At 47.1% G+C, this 12,360-nt stretch overlaps 1 protein-coding gene and 1 pseudogene across 3 annotated transcripts; one reads left to right on the plus strand and one right to left on the minus strand.

The window, feature by feature from the left end:
- Positions 1-289: 289 nt before the first annotated feature.
- Positions 290-12,215, minus strand: Coq6 (coenzyme Q6, monooxygenase). 3 transcript variants are annotated; one of them, XM_076921679.1, is made up of 12 exons: positions 11,967-12,215; positions 8,441-8,575; positions 7,480-7,538; positions 7,014-7,137; positions 4,478-4,608; positions 3,829-3,936; positions 3,689-3,751; positions 3,297-3,404; positions 2,437-2,639; positions 2,246-2,361; positions 1,964-2,130; positions 290-415 (listed from the first exon to the last, which is right to left on the minus strand). In XM_076921679.1, the coding sequence occupies exons 1-12, from the start codon at positions 12,151-12,153 to the stop codon at positions 386-388; spliced, it is 1,431 nt and encodes a 476-aa protein (XP_076777794.1). In that variant the 5' UTR covers positions 12,154-12,215; the 3' UTR covers positions 290-385. The 3 variants fall into 3 exon arrangements, with proteins under 3 accessions (XP_076777794.1, XP_076777796.1, XP_076777795.1); XM_076921681.1 differs by lacking the exon at positions 7,480-7,538 and having other exon boundaries at positions 11,967-12,202; XM_076921680.1 differs by lacking the exons at positions 4,478-4,608; positions 8,441-8,575; positions 11,967-12,215 and having other exon boundaries at positions 7,480-7,541.
- On the plus strand, positions 476-1,224 carry LOC143436982 (PAT complex subunit Asterix pseudogene; annotated as a pseudogene).
- Positions 12,216-12,360: the final 145 nt, after the last annotated feature.

Raw genomic sequence — 12,360 nt, forward strand, 5'->3', positions numbered from 1 at the left:
GTTTATATTTAATTGGCATGCCAGTGTTAATTTTAAAACAACAATCTAACAAAAATATATCAGGTATCTCTAATTCTTACTCTGTCAAGATAATAATATAAATTTATGACCAGCATTTATTTAGAAAGGATTGTTCCCAAGTGAAATGCGGGAGGGCATCTCGGTGATTCCTTTGTGTAGTAATAAAAAAAAGCTCCTTTCAATTAAGTAGTTTTCCTTTGGGTTTTTCCTTAGCTGTCACTATTTTGGCTCCACGGCTCATTAATCAGAAGAGGAAAAGAGACACGAGTTCTAGTGTAAATTTATTAAGCCATATTGGGAAGGCATGTGATGTCCCAGGGCTAGGTGTTCTTTGTCATCATCATGGTCTCCAGAAGAGGATCTCTCATTTGCTCGCAAAGGCCATAATCTGATCCTAGAGAAGAAGGAAAGGGAGTGAGTGCTGCTTGGTCACTGCGAGAGAGAGGACAGGTGACTTCATAAAGAAACATCTAAGGTGACTGAGGGAGACAGGGCAGAAGTCCCACAGAGACGCTCCCAGGATCCCTGCCTACTTCAGCTGTAAGGACAGGGCTGACAGCAAAAGAAGGACAGCGTGGTCTTAAGGTTGCTATGTCCACCAAGAGTATGTCCCACCCCCGGAAGCCCAACAGAGTGCTGAGGTGCAAGCCTCCACGGAGAGACTGCAGCCCGGCTTTGGATGCCCGACTCCAGACGACATGAATCTTCTCGGCATGATCTTCAGCACATTCGGTTGCACGCTTAAGCTGAGGTGCTGTGCCTGGGTTGCCACCAAAGCTCCTTTATCAGTGTTGCCAACTCCGGGAGCTCAGAGGACACCAAGCAGACGATGAGTAGCTTCGTGCTCTCAATCTCCGCTGTGGTGATGTCCTATCTGCAGACTCCTCAGCCTAGGACACCTCTGGTGATACCACCTAGGAGGCTTGGATCCTGGACTCGGGCCCACCTTCTCTCCGGCCTAGCTTTTGGCTGCCTCCACCCTCCCTCAGCCGCTGTCCTGAACTTGCCTGAGTGTGGTCTCTGGGCTCCCAGCTGGATGGAGGGAAGTTGGCCCTTTCCCTAGGGTCCTGCTTTGACAAAGAGATAAACCTGCAGACTTCCCTTTTCCCATCCCTCCCCTGGCTACTGTTAGGAGAAACACTGTTCATGTTTCTAAGTATTCACTTGTTTTCTTATTGAAACCAGTTGATATAAAAATTTCTACTCTGAAAAAAAAAAAGAAAGAAAAAAGAACAGAACTAACAAGATGGTTCAGCAAGTAAAAGCACTTGCCACACAGCCTGAGAGCCTGCGGTCAATCACTGTAATCCTTGTGCAAGGAGAGGTTAACTCTTGGAAATTGTCTTCTGACCTCCACATGTTTGCTGTGGCATGTGCACACATGAATACAGGAACCTGAGGAGGCCAGAGGAGGGTCTCAGGTACCTGCTGTGAGGGTCCAGCATGGGTGCCGGGGACTGAGCTCTGTGAAAACAGCCAGCACTCTTTGCTGAGCCACCTCTTTGGTCCTGTTTTGTTTTTATCCTTTATTTATATCTGGTGTGCCTACATGTTACACGCATGTCAGCATACCACATGCATGCCCAGTATACTCAGGCCAGAAGAAGGCATCGGATCTCCTAGAACTGGAATTACAGATGGTTGTGAGCCACTATGTGGTTCTGGGGATTGAACCAGGTCCCTCTGAAAGAACATCCAGTGCTCTTAACCTCTGAGTCATCTCTCCAGTCTTGCTAACTATTCCAAATTATTGCCTAGAAGTGGACACCAACAAACCCAGCAGATTTTCTTTTTCATAACCATCTGGGAAGGTGGTATGGTCACTGCAGATAGTAGCACATGCTTTTAATCCTAAGAAATTTAGAATTTTTGTAGTCCTTTCTCTGTTAAAAGAAAAACAAACAAACAAACAAATTTAGGAGTGCCTTAAGTGGCCACTTACTTTGAGAGGAGACACTGCATTAGTTGCCTGCAAGCCCCATGTCCGGAGCAGCACGAGCGGAGTGGCGCGGGTAGAGTAGAGCCTTTTCAGCAGGTCAGTGGCAGCCAGCAGAGCAGTATTATGACGCTGTCTTTCTGTTTCATAACCTGTGAGGTGGCTCATGGAGCCTGGGGTTCAAAAGCAAGAGCAAAGATAACCCTTACTCCAGTAGTAAAGATTTCCTGTAGCTTCCAGCAGACCCTACTGCACCTCTACCTGATGTCAGGGTACCTGAATCCTTACCTAAGTCCTTCCCATTGAAGGCTGCTGTACTGAGATGACGAACCAAGCTGGAAATATCCCCGAAACCCATGTTGACACCTTGTCCTGCCAGTGGATGGACTCTGTGGGCTGCATCACTAAGAATAGAGCAACATTCAGGTGTGGCCTCGAGCAAACGCACAAAGCAGTGGCCTACTCCATGACAGTCTTACCCAATGAGGGCCACCCGAGGCCGGACGTACTCGGCAGCGTGTCCCAGACCCAGAGGAAAGAGGGCTCTGCTCTTAGCATCCACCTTGGCTATACTTGGAGGTAGCTGACGGGCTGAGACCTTAGTGGGCTTCAGAAAGGCGACAGCATGGTGCACCATGGCGCTAGCTGAGTCGACAAAGTCTGTGTGGTGAACATCACTCCACTGCATGCCGTTAGCCCCCAACAGTGGAATTTGATTAGTGACCAGTAAACAAGCACTCACCAAAGAACCCATTTTTATAAGCAAAGCTATGGGTTAATGCTATGTAACATGCCTAACTGACTTGTCCACGAGTGACAAACCCCTCTGGCAGGTTTTATCTAGGATCATGCCTAAGTATTTCTGGTTGGCCCCTGACTAACACTGAACTTTACTGTTCACTAGTTCTTAGTAATAGTCACAAAGGAACTAGAGTGCTGCTCACGCCGTGCTGTCCTTTGGCCTCTAAGCTTAAGTGAGGCACAGAACACCTATAAACCCTCCTCTCTGTTCCCACATCATCTTACACATACATCTGTTATAAAACTTATATTGTCATTCTCTCTCACTTGACTGTGGGCTTCCCAAGGCAGAGGCTCTCCAGAGCCTGTTACACAGAAGGCACTACACCAACGGTGCTACGCTGCCCAGGAATGCACCCTAAATGACCCACGGCCCTCGGCAGGCCTTTCTATCAGCACGGCAGCCCATAGCTTCCACTGTTCTGCATTTTCCTCTGTGCCCTCACTGTCTAAACCCAGGACTCTGCACTTGCAGAGGAAGCTGCACGGTTACCTCCTCTTTCTCATCACACCGGCAGCTGGCCAAGGGGATACTTACAAAGGCAGAGTTGATAGCATCCACGAATTCTTCCTCATCCATGCTGACCAGCTCTGCTGCATGCTCGTGTGACGTGGACCAAACCAAGGAGCTCAAGGTATCTGAGAGCTGTATCAAAAGAAGAGCATCAGCCTGGTGTGGTGGCACATGCCTGCAATCACAGTATACCGCAGTAGAAGTGAGTGTCAGGCCAGCCTGGGGGACAGTTCTTAAAAACAAACAAGAGCAACGAGAACCTGCTCTTCTGAACTTGGGTGTTTTCAAGCAATGGAAACTAAGCAAGGGAAGCAATGCATTCCTGGAACAGAGCCCGTTAAACCAGGCTGAAAGAAAGTAAAGCTCTTAAGACTCAGGCCGGCTCCCTTTAGCTAACTGGCCAGAGGCCCTCTTACCGGGAGCAGAGCAATAGGCCCAGAGGGAAGAAATCTCTGCCAGGCTACGTTGTTTTCTGTGGCCTAGAATAAAAGACAATTCTTGTAATGAGTACTGAGTGCTCAGGACCAGGTCCCCGATGGACAGCTCAAGAGATTACCTCTGATAAGTGCAGAGTGGCCACTACAGCCGACTGGTCATAGTTCCAGCTGACATTCTGGATCCCAGCAGCTTGCCTCACTCCTGAGTTGTGCCCATCAGCACCAATCTGCATGGAGACAAGATGCTGCTAAGTCTTAGGACCAGTTCATTCATCAAACTTGCTTGGCCTGTCCCACTCACAGCCCCTATAGGGAAGCCACACGAAATGGGACCCCAGCCTGCGCTAACAAGACCAAAGTAGCTGTCTGAACCAAAAGGTGCCAGCGACAGCCATATTCAAGCAGAGTCTCTGGATGCATGAACTAGAGAGAAGTTAGGCGCACAGCAGGCACTGGAGTTAGAAACGAGAGCTGCGAGGAGATGAACGCCACTGGGACCTCTGTGACAGGAAAGGAACAGCCTGCGTCCCCAGCACTCTTGTTCCATCCTGTCCTGGGAGTCTGGCTATCCTATCCTAAGCTGGCCCATGAGGTAGCTTCCAGTACAGAAGGGTTAAGACCGTCTTAGCTCCAGCTACCTTGAATAGGGACTAGTTGTTCTAGAAACAATGACCTAAGTCAACCTATGATTTCCATCTAAAACTACAGACCCTGGAATGTAAGGTGTAGACATGCAAGACCCCTGACAAAGTAAGAATCTTCAACTACCAACAGTTTGGTCTGGAGGGTACTGCCATCACCTAGGGTAATATGGACCCAAGGGCTGGAGTCTGCCATAGAAAATGGACCAGGCCAGGAATAGCCAACAGCTCTGCTCTCATAGAGAACCTTCACTCGATCTGCAGGAGACAAGAGAACGAAGCAAACATCAGAAAGGTGGGTCAGAGAGAGGGCAAACTCGTAAGTGATCTAAAAGCAAGGCTAGCCCTGTCCTCTCATTTACTGATGAGCAAGAAAAGAAGATATAAAAGTAACTCAAATGGTTAGTGCGCTAGCCCAGAAACTGCTGGTAAAGACCAGAAGCCAGGGAAGAGCTTCATGTCAGAAAGTTAAAAGAGAAAGCGCAGCCTGGCATAGTGGAGCGTGTCTTTAGTCCTAGCAGATGATGGGACATCTCTATGAGTTTGAGGCCAGCCTGGTCTGCATAGGGAGTTCTAGACCAGCCAGGGCTGCACAAAGAAATCCTATCTCAACAATGCCCTCAATATACACATGGGGGGTGAGGGAGAGAATTCTAGTCTAGTTCTTTTTCCAGTTTCATTCTGTGTTGGGGGCCGACTTTTAGCAGAAAGCGGCTATCAGCTTTGCAGCCATCTTGAGCCATATACCCTGACATGAGACTTGGATTACAATAGCCTACAACAGCTGAGCACACTCTGATAATCTTGGTTTAGATACCTTGGAATTAAAGGTGCGTGAGATTAAAGGTGTGTGACTTAAGAGTGTAATTTAGAGATAAGATTTAGAGACAAGACCTAAGGGCATGATTAAAGGTGTAACTTAGAGGTGTGGCTTAGAAGTAAGACATATAAAAGGCAGAGACAGAACAGATCAGAATCAGACACATCAGACATTAGGGAGACACAGAGGAGAGAACCAGACACAGCAGAGAGAAGACAGGTAGCAGGCACTTGGAAGAGAACTTGGAGGGACTAGGAACTCAAGACTTAGGACTTAGACTGAAGAATAAACGGGATTGAATTATACTCTGTCTGGTCTGCATTCTTCGAGTGTCCTCACTCTCACTCTTGCTGAACCCCAACCCCCAGACCGGAGCAGCGGCTTGGGCCGGGATACAGTGGCCGCCCAAACGTGGGTCGGCCCGGGCCTCAACATTTTGCTTGGGCCACGACATTTTTTGGCCGCCCCAACGTGGGGCTAGTGTGGACCCCAACTTTTTTTTGGTGCCCAACGTGGGGCATCTTAGGTCCCAACAATTCTGCATCTGAGCAAGCAGGAGGGGACACCACAGGCTGAAATGCATTCTAGCCTTCAAAAGGTTTTTTGTTTGTTTTTAAAATGTTTTTCTGTGTAGCTTTGGCTGTCCTGAAATTCACTCTGTAGACCAGGCTGACCTTGAACTCAGAGATCTGCCTCTGCCTCCAGAGGCAGAGGATTAATGGCGTGCACCACCACCTAGCCATCATATTATCTTTTTAGGTGCTAAGATGTAATTAGATGAGTGAAATTAATGTTGGTGTGCAATCTTAGGGAACAATGGCTGCAGACGACAAGAACATATTACAGATTTCAAAACAGCTTAAAGAGGGATAAGTAAGGATGTAGGCAGGTCAGTGGAAAGGTATGTATCTAACAAGCTATAAATCCTAGGTTCAATCCCAAGTAACACACACACACACACACACACACACACACACACACACACACAGAGTGATTCTGTTGATGGAGCCCAAGGTTATACACTAGACAACTGACCTACCACTAGTACACCACTCCTAATTTTTTTTCAAGACAAGAGTTTCTCTGTGTAGCACTAGCTACCCTGAAACTTGATCTGTAGACCAGGATGGCCTCAAACTCAGAGATTCACCTGCCTCTGCCTCTGCCCCCAGCCCCCAGCCCCCAGCCCCCCAGCCCCCAGCCCCCAGCCCTCAGCCCTCAGCCGCTGACAGGACTAAAGGTGTGCACTACCACCTCTGGCAACTGCTTTTATCTTTCTGCAATTGTCTGTTCTCAACAACTGAGATGGGTGGATGAAACCACTGTGTTAATGTGTTGGATTCCTCTCCCTCAGCACATTTCTGAGATTCAGTCACACTGTAATACGGACTAGTAATACACTCCCTTTTACTGCCAAATAACATTTCATTATATAGATATATCAAATTGTATTTCTTTATTCATCAGAATTTGGGTTGTTTCCACTTTTCAGCAGTTGGTAAATAGAGTTGTGAAATTTTTGTGTACAGCTTTTGTACGGATGGATGGTTTACTGTTCTGCTTTTTTTCTGGTATTCAGGATTGATGCAGGGTCTTTAGAAAGCTAGGCAATCATTCCAGCCTCAGCAATTTTCCCACTTCTTACTTACCTGCCTCTGCCTCTGCCTCTGCCTCTCTGCCTCTCTCTGCCTCTCTCTGCCTCTCCTGCCTCTCTGCCTCTCTCTGCCTCTGCCTCCCGAGTGCTGGCATTAAAGTGTGCCACCATGCCTGGCTACAGTATCTGAGGAAGGGTCTTTTTCTCTGGCAATCACTTGCCAGAGAGGAAATGGAGATGGCAGCTCACCCGCCACGGCCTCCAGCTGTCTGGTGAGGGCATGCATGATGACGTCATTCTCCACTATATAGCCCATGTCATCCAGGTTGTCCCTGTCGAACATGATCAAGGCCTCTGAGCAGGAGTCCCACACCTGCAAACACAAAGTAAAGTGCATCCACACCAAAGGAAAGCAGACACGGTCCAGCCCAGGGTGAGGAGCGGAAAAACACAAACTGTCAGCCTCCGGCAGGAGCATAGGCACACCTGAGACCCCAACTCTGAAGTGGACACAGGTGGGCGGCAAGCCTCAGCTACATCCCTTATCTCAAAAAGACCAAATTAATTAATTAAAAAGTAGGCAGATTCTCAAGAATCTCAAGAATGCCCCCACACTAAATTTACATTTTGACTCAAAACTCTAGAGCAAGCGGACTCTAACAAGGTAACATGAGACAGACAAGACACCCCGACAAAGTTAAGGGCAAGGAGGCACCTGCATCCGCCGAAAGGCTTTGCAACGCATACTGCAGATGTGGTCCCATGCACCAAAACCTACGAAAGAAACACAGTGACCTCACGTGACCTGGCCCCAGTCCCCTTTGGTCTCTCCATCCTGTTAAGTAGGAGGTTGTTTTCAGTGCTCTCCAAAAACAGAAGGTAAAAACTACATGCTGTGAGGGGCAAAGCCCTTCCTCTCTCAGGTCCAGATTATAAAGCACAAAAAAAAATCCTAACAGGCTAGATCACAGTACAGCAGCAAGAATTTCAAAAAGGAAAACTAAACTGATATCATTCTTTTTTCTTACTAGCTTATTAGTTACAAACATTCTAAAGATTGTTTTTGTCAACTCTTCATGGCACCGAGTAAAATTCATTCTTTGAAGAAATACTTACTTTGAAGAAATATCTACCAAGGGCCAGCTATATAATTTTAGGTCCAGAGCAGACCAAACTCACTTGCAGCTAATATTCTAGCTGGAGAGACAGACAGCATGCACACACTGTCAGGTAGCAGCTAGTGACGATGCCTCCTCGTGTAATCCCAACAGGTGGGACATATATAACTATATAAAGTGACTGAAGAGTTTAATCTCAGGATGGCCTGAGGGCGTACCACCTAGCACGAACATACGACAACTCATCTACTGACCCCCAACCAGCCCAGGTGAGGACAGACTTGGAACAGGGTGAATGTTCACCATTAGGTCATAGAGATGCAGGAGACAAAACAGTAATGGCCTACTATTTACATGAAGGTCACATGATGGATGCACAAGTCCCGGGGATGTCCTCCCCAGACTTGACACATGATCAACTTCAGCATCTTCAACTATGACCACGCCTACCTGCTCCCTCCTTGCTGAGGCTTTCTCTCTGAGCTCTGGTGACTGCTGCCCTACAGAATGCACTGGAAAGCTGAGGAAAGGACCCAGGAGACAGGCTCTTCTACTCACTACTGAGAAGGGTTGTGGAACCAGGGGATATGGAGCTGACTCTGTTGCTGTAGGTTTCTGACAATTTCTCCAGGGCTTTCTTTGGACCCGCTTCCAGCAACAGGATTTTCTTGTCATGAAAGTGAATGTCATGTCCTAGTGAAGAAAACAAGTAACATTTAAAATCATTTTACAGAAGGCAAGGACTTAACTACACAGTAAGGTGACTACATCTAACAATGATATGCTATACACTTAAAAGCTAGAAGAATTTTTAAAGTCTTTATAAATAATAAATTTAAGAGTATAAATATGCGGCCGGGCAGTGGAGGCGCACGCCTTTAATCCCAGCACTTGGGAGGCAGAGGCAGGCGGATTTCTGAGTTCGAGGCCAGCCTGGTCTACAGAGTGAGTTCCAGGACAGCCCGGGCTACACAGAGAAACCCTGTCTCGAAAAACCAAAAAAAAAAAAAAAAAAAAAAAAAGAGTATAAATGCTTAGGCAGATTTAAAATTATACAACGTATGCATGAATCAAAATATTATAAGGTACTTCATTAAGATGTGTCATTTTTATTTCTTAAGTCTTCAATCAGAAACAAATATAAACCAGCTCTGAGGTCTCACACCTGCAGCCTAAGGCAGGAGGACAGCCATGACTTCAGTCAACCAAGGCTACAGAATGAGAACATGTATCAAAAGCAAACAAAAGACAAGACACCCACAAAAAGTGAAAAAGAAAATCAACTAGTCCCTTAGCCTGGGAAGTGAAGTTTCTAGGCTGGGTACACACCTCCGCCGCGGTGTGCCTGCCAAGTGCGAGCTCCTAGTTCAATCCTCAGTACTGCAAAAATAATCATTCCAAGTCCCTAGGAAGGAGACACACACTATCCTGAGCACTAACGCCATCCTGCCATTTCTCCTGAGACAGCCGCCCTGCACAGCTGTAAGGCTTCTCCAGACAGAACGCACTACATGCCACATACGAAGATGCTAATAATGAAAACATGTATTACCGACAAGTAGAATTCACTAGGAAGGAAGAATAAAAAATAAAACTCTATCCATCCAATTCTTAGCCTTATAGTGAACTCACTAAAACCTTATAGTGAACTCACTAAAACTAATTATCTGAGATGCACACAGCTCAACAGTGTAACACAAGCCTCACACCTGCATCCCAATGATGTAGCACAAGCCTCACACGTGCACAGCCTTGGGTTTCATCTCCAGGCTGTAAATGCATAGTCACAAGAACACACAGGAGAAATCGAGGAGAGGGGGAGGGCTGGAGAGAAACATAACAATGGAGTATTTGTTTGTTTGTTTGTTTTTCGAGACAGGATTTCTCTGTGTATCCCTGGCTGTCCTGGAACTCACTCTGTAGACCAGGCTGGCCTTGAACTCAGAAATCCGCCTGCCTCTGCCTCCCAAGTGCTGGGATTAAAGGCGTGCGCCACCACTGCCCGGCTGGAGTATTTTAAAAAAGCAAAAATCACTACAGTCTCAAAATAAAATAAAGAATTAAAAAAAAAATACACTACAAATCTGATCCTAAAGCATCTGTAGTGAAAATGTGGAACTTGGAAACATTACTGGGAAAGGCCTGCCTGCAGCACAGTCTCCCAGTGCCTGAGAGAGCTCCAGAGACTGTGTAAGAACTAGAATGTAATTTGTTGCTGGCCAGTAAAGTTGAAGTAATGTGGCGTCATCAGGAAACAGGGGTTACTTTGCAATAGGGGGACGAGAAGCTCACTAGTAAAGAGGACAGACTTTTCCTGCAGAGGCCAGAGAGGCCAGCACCACATCCAGAGGCTCCAACTCTAAGCCAGCCCATGGACCCAACGCCCTTTTCTGACTTCCTTAAACACTGCTCTCATATGCACATAATGTACACAGACACAAAGAAAATTAAGCCATATGGTGCATGCCTTCAAAAGAATCCAAATGCTTTGTTAACAGTTGCAGGTCATCCCGTGGGCCAAGCAGTGGGTATCCAGCACCCAGAAGCAAGGTTACTGCAACCTCCCAGCCTCTCTTTCTGATTCCAAGAGGGTGAGCACATCACCCTCTTGAATGGGCCTTTGCATTCCAGATTATCATAGAGCAACCGGTGTCATTCATAAATCCCACATGTGCCTGCAGGCACTGTCCCTGCACACTGGTGGTGACTAGGCACATTGTGACAAGCACGGAGCGTGTAAAAATCAAAGTGGCCGCAGTGGAGTAGGCAGTGAGTAGCAGTCAACCCAGCAGGGCTGATCCCTCTTGGGGGGCTCCACAGGAAGGAGGGACCCAGACAGGCTCAAAACCATGGTCTTCTAGTCCCCCATCACCCTGCCCCTCACTCTGAGGGCTGCAGTGCTCTAAGATCTATGTGGCCCTAGCCTTGCTTCCTAGGTGTGTTCTCCACAGCAGATACTTTGTCCCCTAGACAAGCCAGCTGCTTGTTCCTCTACAAGGGAGCTTTCGCTAGGTACCACACGCCCTTCATTCTTCCCTTACATTGTTATTTCCGGCTGCAAACACATAAAGCAGGTGCTGTCTGTCTGCTGGATAAGACACACCAGAAAACTGAAAGGACAAGAATTAGATTTCCAAGCACATTATAAAACACACCCAAGTGATGTATTTTGTTTCTTAGCTATTTAATGTAACTTTTTTGAAATTGGAAAAAAAAAAAAAAAAAAAACCCAATAACGTAACTTTTTTGAAATTGAAAAAAAAAAAAAAAAAACTGCCTAGAAATCAAGTGAGAAGCCCTGGTGAAAACCAAGCACTCGTTCAACAGTTGCTAAATGAGCCAGCTAAATGTGGCACATACACACAATTGAGGATTGCTTCCAGTCCTCAAAGAAAACGCTGTTCTGATTCATGCTACAACATGGATTAACCTTTAAAACACCGAGTATGTCTTTTCTGGATAGAAAAGGAAAATCTACAGACAGAAAGTAGGAGAGTCTATAGGGCTGAGCGAGAGAAATTAAGAGTGACATCTAATGAGTTCCAAGGCTTTTTTGCTTTTTGTTTTCTTTTTTTTTTTAGAGTAAGGAAAATGTTCTAAAACTTATTGTAGTGACTGCATAGCTCTGCGAATATACTAAAACCTCATTGGACTGTATGCTTTAAGTGGAAAGACTTATAACTATATGAACGTTATCTTAATAAAGCAGCTTTAGGGTCAGGTGTGGGGTCTCCTGATTGCTGGGATGAAAGGCCCAGCAATCAGGAGACAGAGGAAGATAATCTCTGTGGCCTATCAGCTCTACCGTCGGGATACTACAAAGCCCGATGCCTCCCAAGGTGCTCATAAACAAATCCTGGGCAGTTCTCAAGGGTCGGGCTGGTTTATAAAGGCCCGCCCACTCGTGATCCCTCAGGACTGAAGCTTCAAGCCATTCCCGACGACTCCCCTGGAAGGATAGTGAGCAAACCACCAGGTCCCACCAGGTCAGGCACGCTAGGTCTTTGGACAGCATCCCGACTCCCACTGTGAGCATCGCCCTCCACAGCCCAATTCCCCCACGCCGCGGTCGAGATGCACCTACCCAAGGCACAAGCCATGGCAGAGCCCACCAGGCCTCCTCCTGACACCACCACATCGTACACAGTGTCTGCCGAGGAGCCCGCCCACCGCCGACAGGCAACTAGCGGGCCTCCTCTGGCTGCGAGTTGCGCGGAACCCCACCAGCGAACACCGAACAAGCCTGCCATGGAGCCAATGCAGGCCGCCATAATGACTCCTGCCTGTGTCCGCGCCCGGGGCTTCTTGCTGATAGGTCCTGGAAAGTGCTTCCGGGACAGAGCCTTCAACCCCGTGCTGTTCCAGCCCTTTCTTCAGAACCGGAAATTTAAAAAAAAAAAAAAAAGGTTGAAGAAAATCAGCCAATCAGAAAGCGCTCTTGCCTCATTGGGCGGAACAGACTAGACACTGGAAGCCAA

Source organism: Arvicanthis niloticus, chromosome 23, assembly GCF_011762505.2.
Source record: "Arvicanthis niloticus isolate mArvNil1 chromosome 23, mArvNil1.pat.X, whole genome shotgun sequence".
Lineage (NCBI taxonomy): Eukaryota > Metazoa > Chordata > Mammalia > Rodentia > Muridae > Arvicanthis > Arvicanthis niloticus.